Here is a 600-nt window from a genome sequence, read left to right as displayed (position 1 = left end):
TATGATTTCTTCATGTTCAATATGTGAAAGAATTAAACATAAAAGTGACTTTTGAAAAACTCTATAGTCTCTGGTTAAATGTGCGAGGTCACCTGCATTCAGTGAAAGCCCTGTTCATCCAGAACAGCAGCCTCTGAGCAAAAGACTTAATACTCATCAAGAGTATCTGCTCGAGGAATGGAAAGACCCCGATCCTTGAGAGCCTGAACCTTCAGCTTCTCTGCTTCCAGCTTGGTCTGCTGTTCCACCCTTTGTTCTTCTAGGATTTCTTCAATAGATACTTGCTGGAGGGGTGTGTCACTCTCCTTTTCCAGGTCCTGCAAAACAAATAGGGTTGAAAGACTTCACTTGAGGACAAGAATAGAAAACATCACAGATCTAAAGGCAATGGATTCCTATGTTAGGCTTGGACTGCTTTTTTTTTTTTTAACTGTGACAGGGCTGAAATTCCTTCTCCTATGGACAGATAACTTTTTCTTTTCTTTTCTTTTTTTTTTTGAGTCGGAGTTTCACTCTGTCGCCCAGACTGGAGTGCAGTGGCCGGTCACGGCCACTGCAGCCTCGACCTGCTGGGCTCTGGCGATCCTTCTGCCTCAGCCT

At 43.8% G+C, this 600-nt stretch overlaps 1 protein-coding gene across 1 annotated transcript in view; it reads right to left on the bottom strand.

The window, feature by feature from the left end:
* LSM1 (LSM1 homolog, mRNA degradation associated) overlaps nt 1-600 on the bottom strand; it is a 13,564-nt gene continuing 12,964 nt past the window's right edge. Inside the window, exon 4 of the mRNA XM_008072369.2 lies at nt 1-317. Within this exon, the coding sequence (XP_008070560.1) occupies nt 147-317 (171 nt within the window). The 3' untranslated portion in view covers nt 1-146. The remainder of the gene's footprint in view (nt 318-600) is intronic.

The sequence above is a fragment of the Carlito syrichta genome, unplaced genomic scaffold (assembly GCF_000164805.1).
Source record: "Carlito syrichta isolate Samal-C Ts95f unplaced genomic scaffold, Tarsius_syrichta-2.0.1 Scaffold315142, whole genome shotgun sequence".
Classification (NCBI taxonomy): domain Eukaryota; kingdom Metazoa; phylum Chordata; class Mammalia; order Primates; family Tarsiidae; genus Carlito; species Carlito syrichta.
This window is presented reverse-complemented; position numbering and strand designations above follow the sequence as displayed.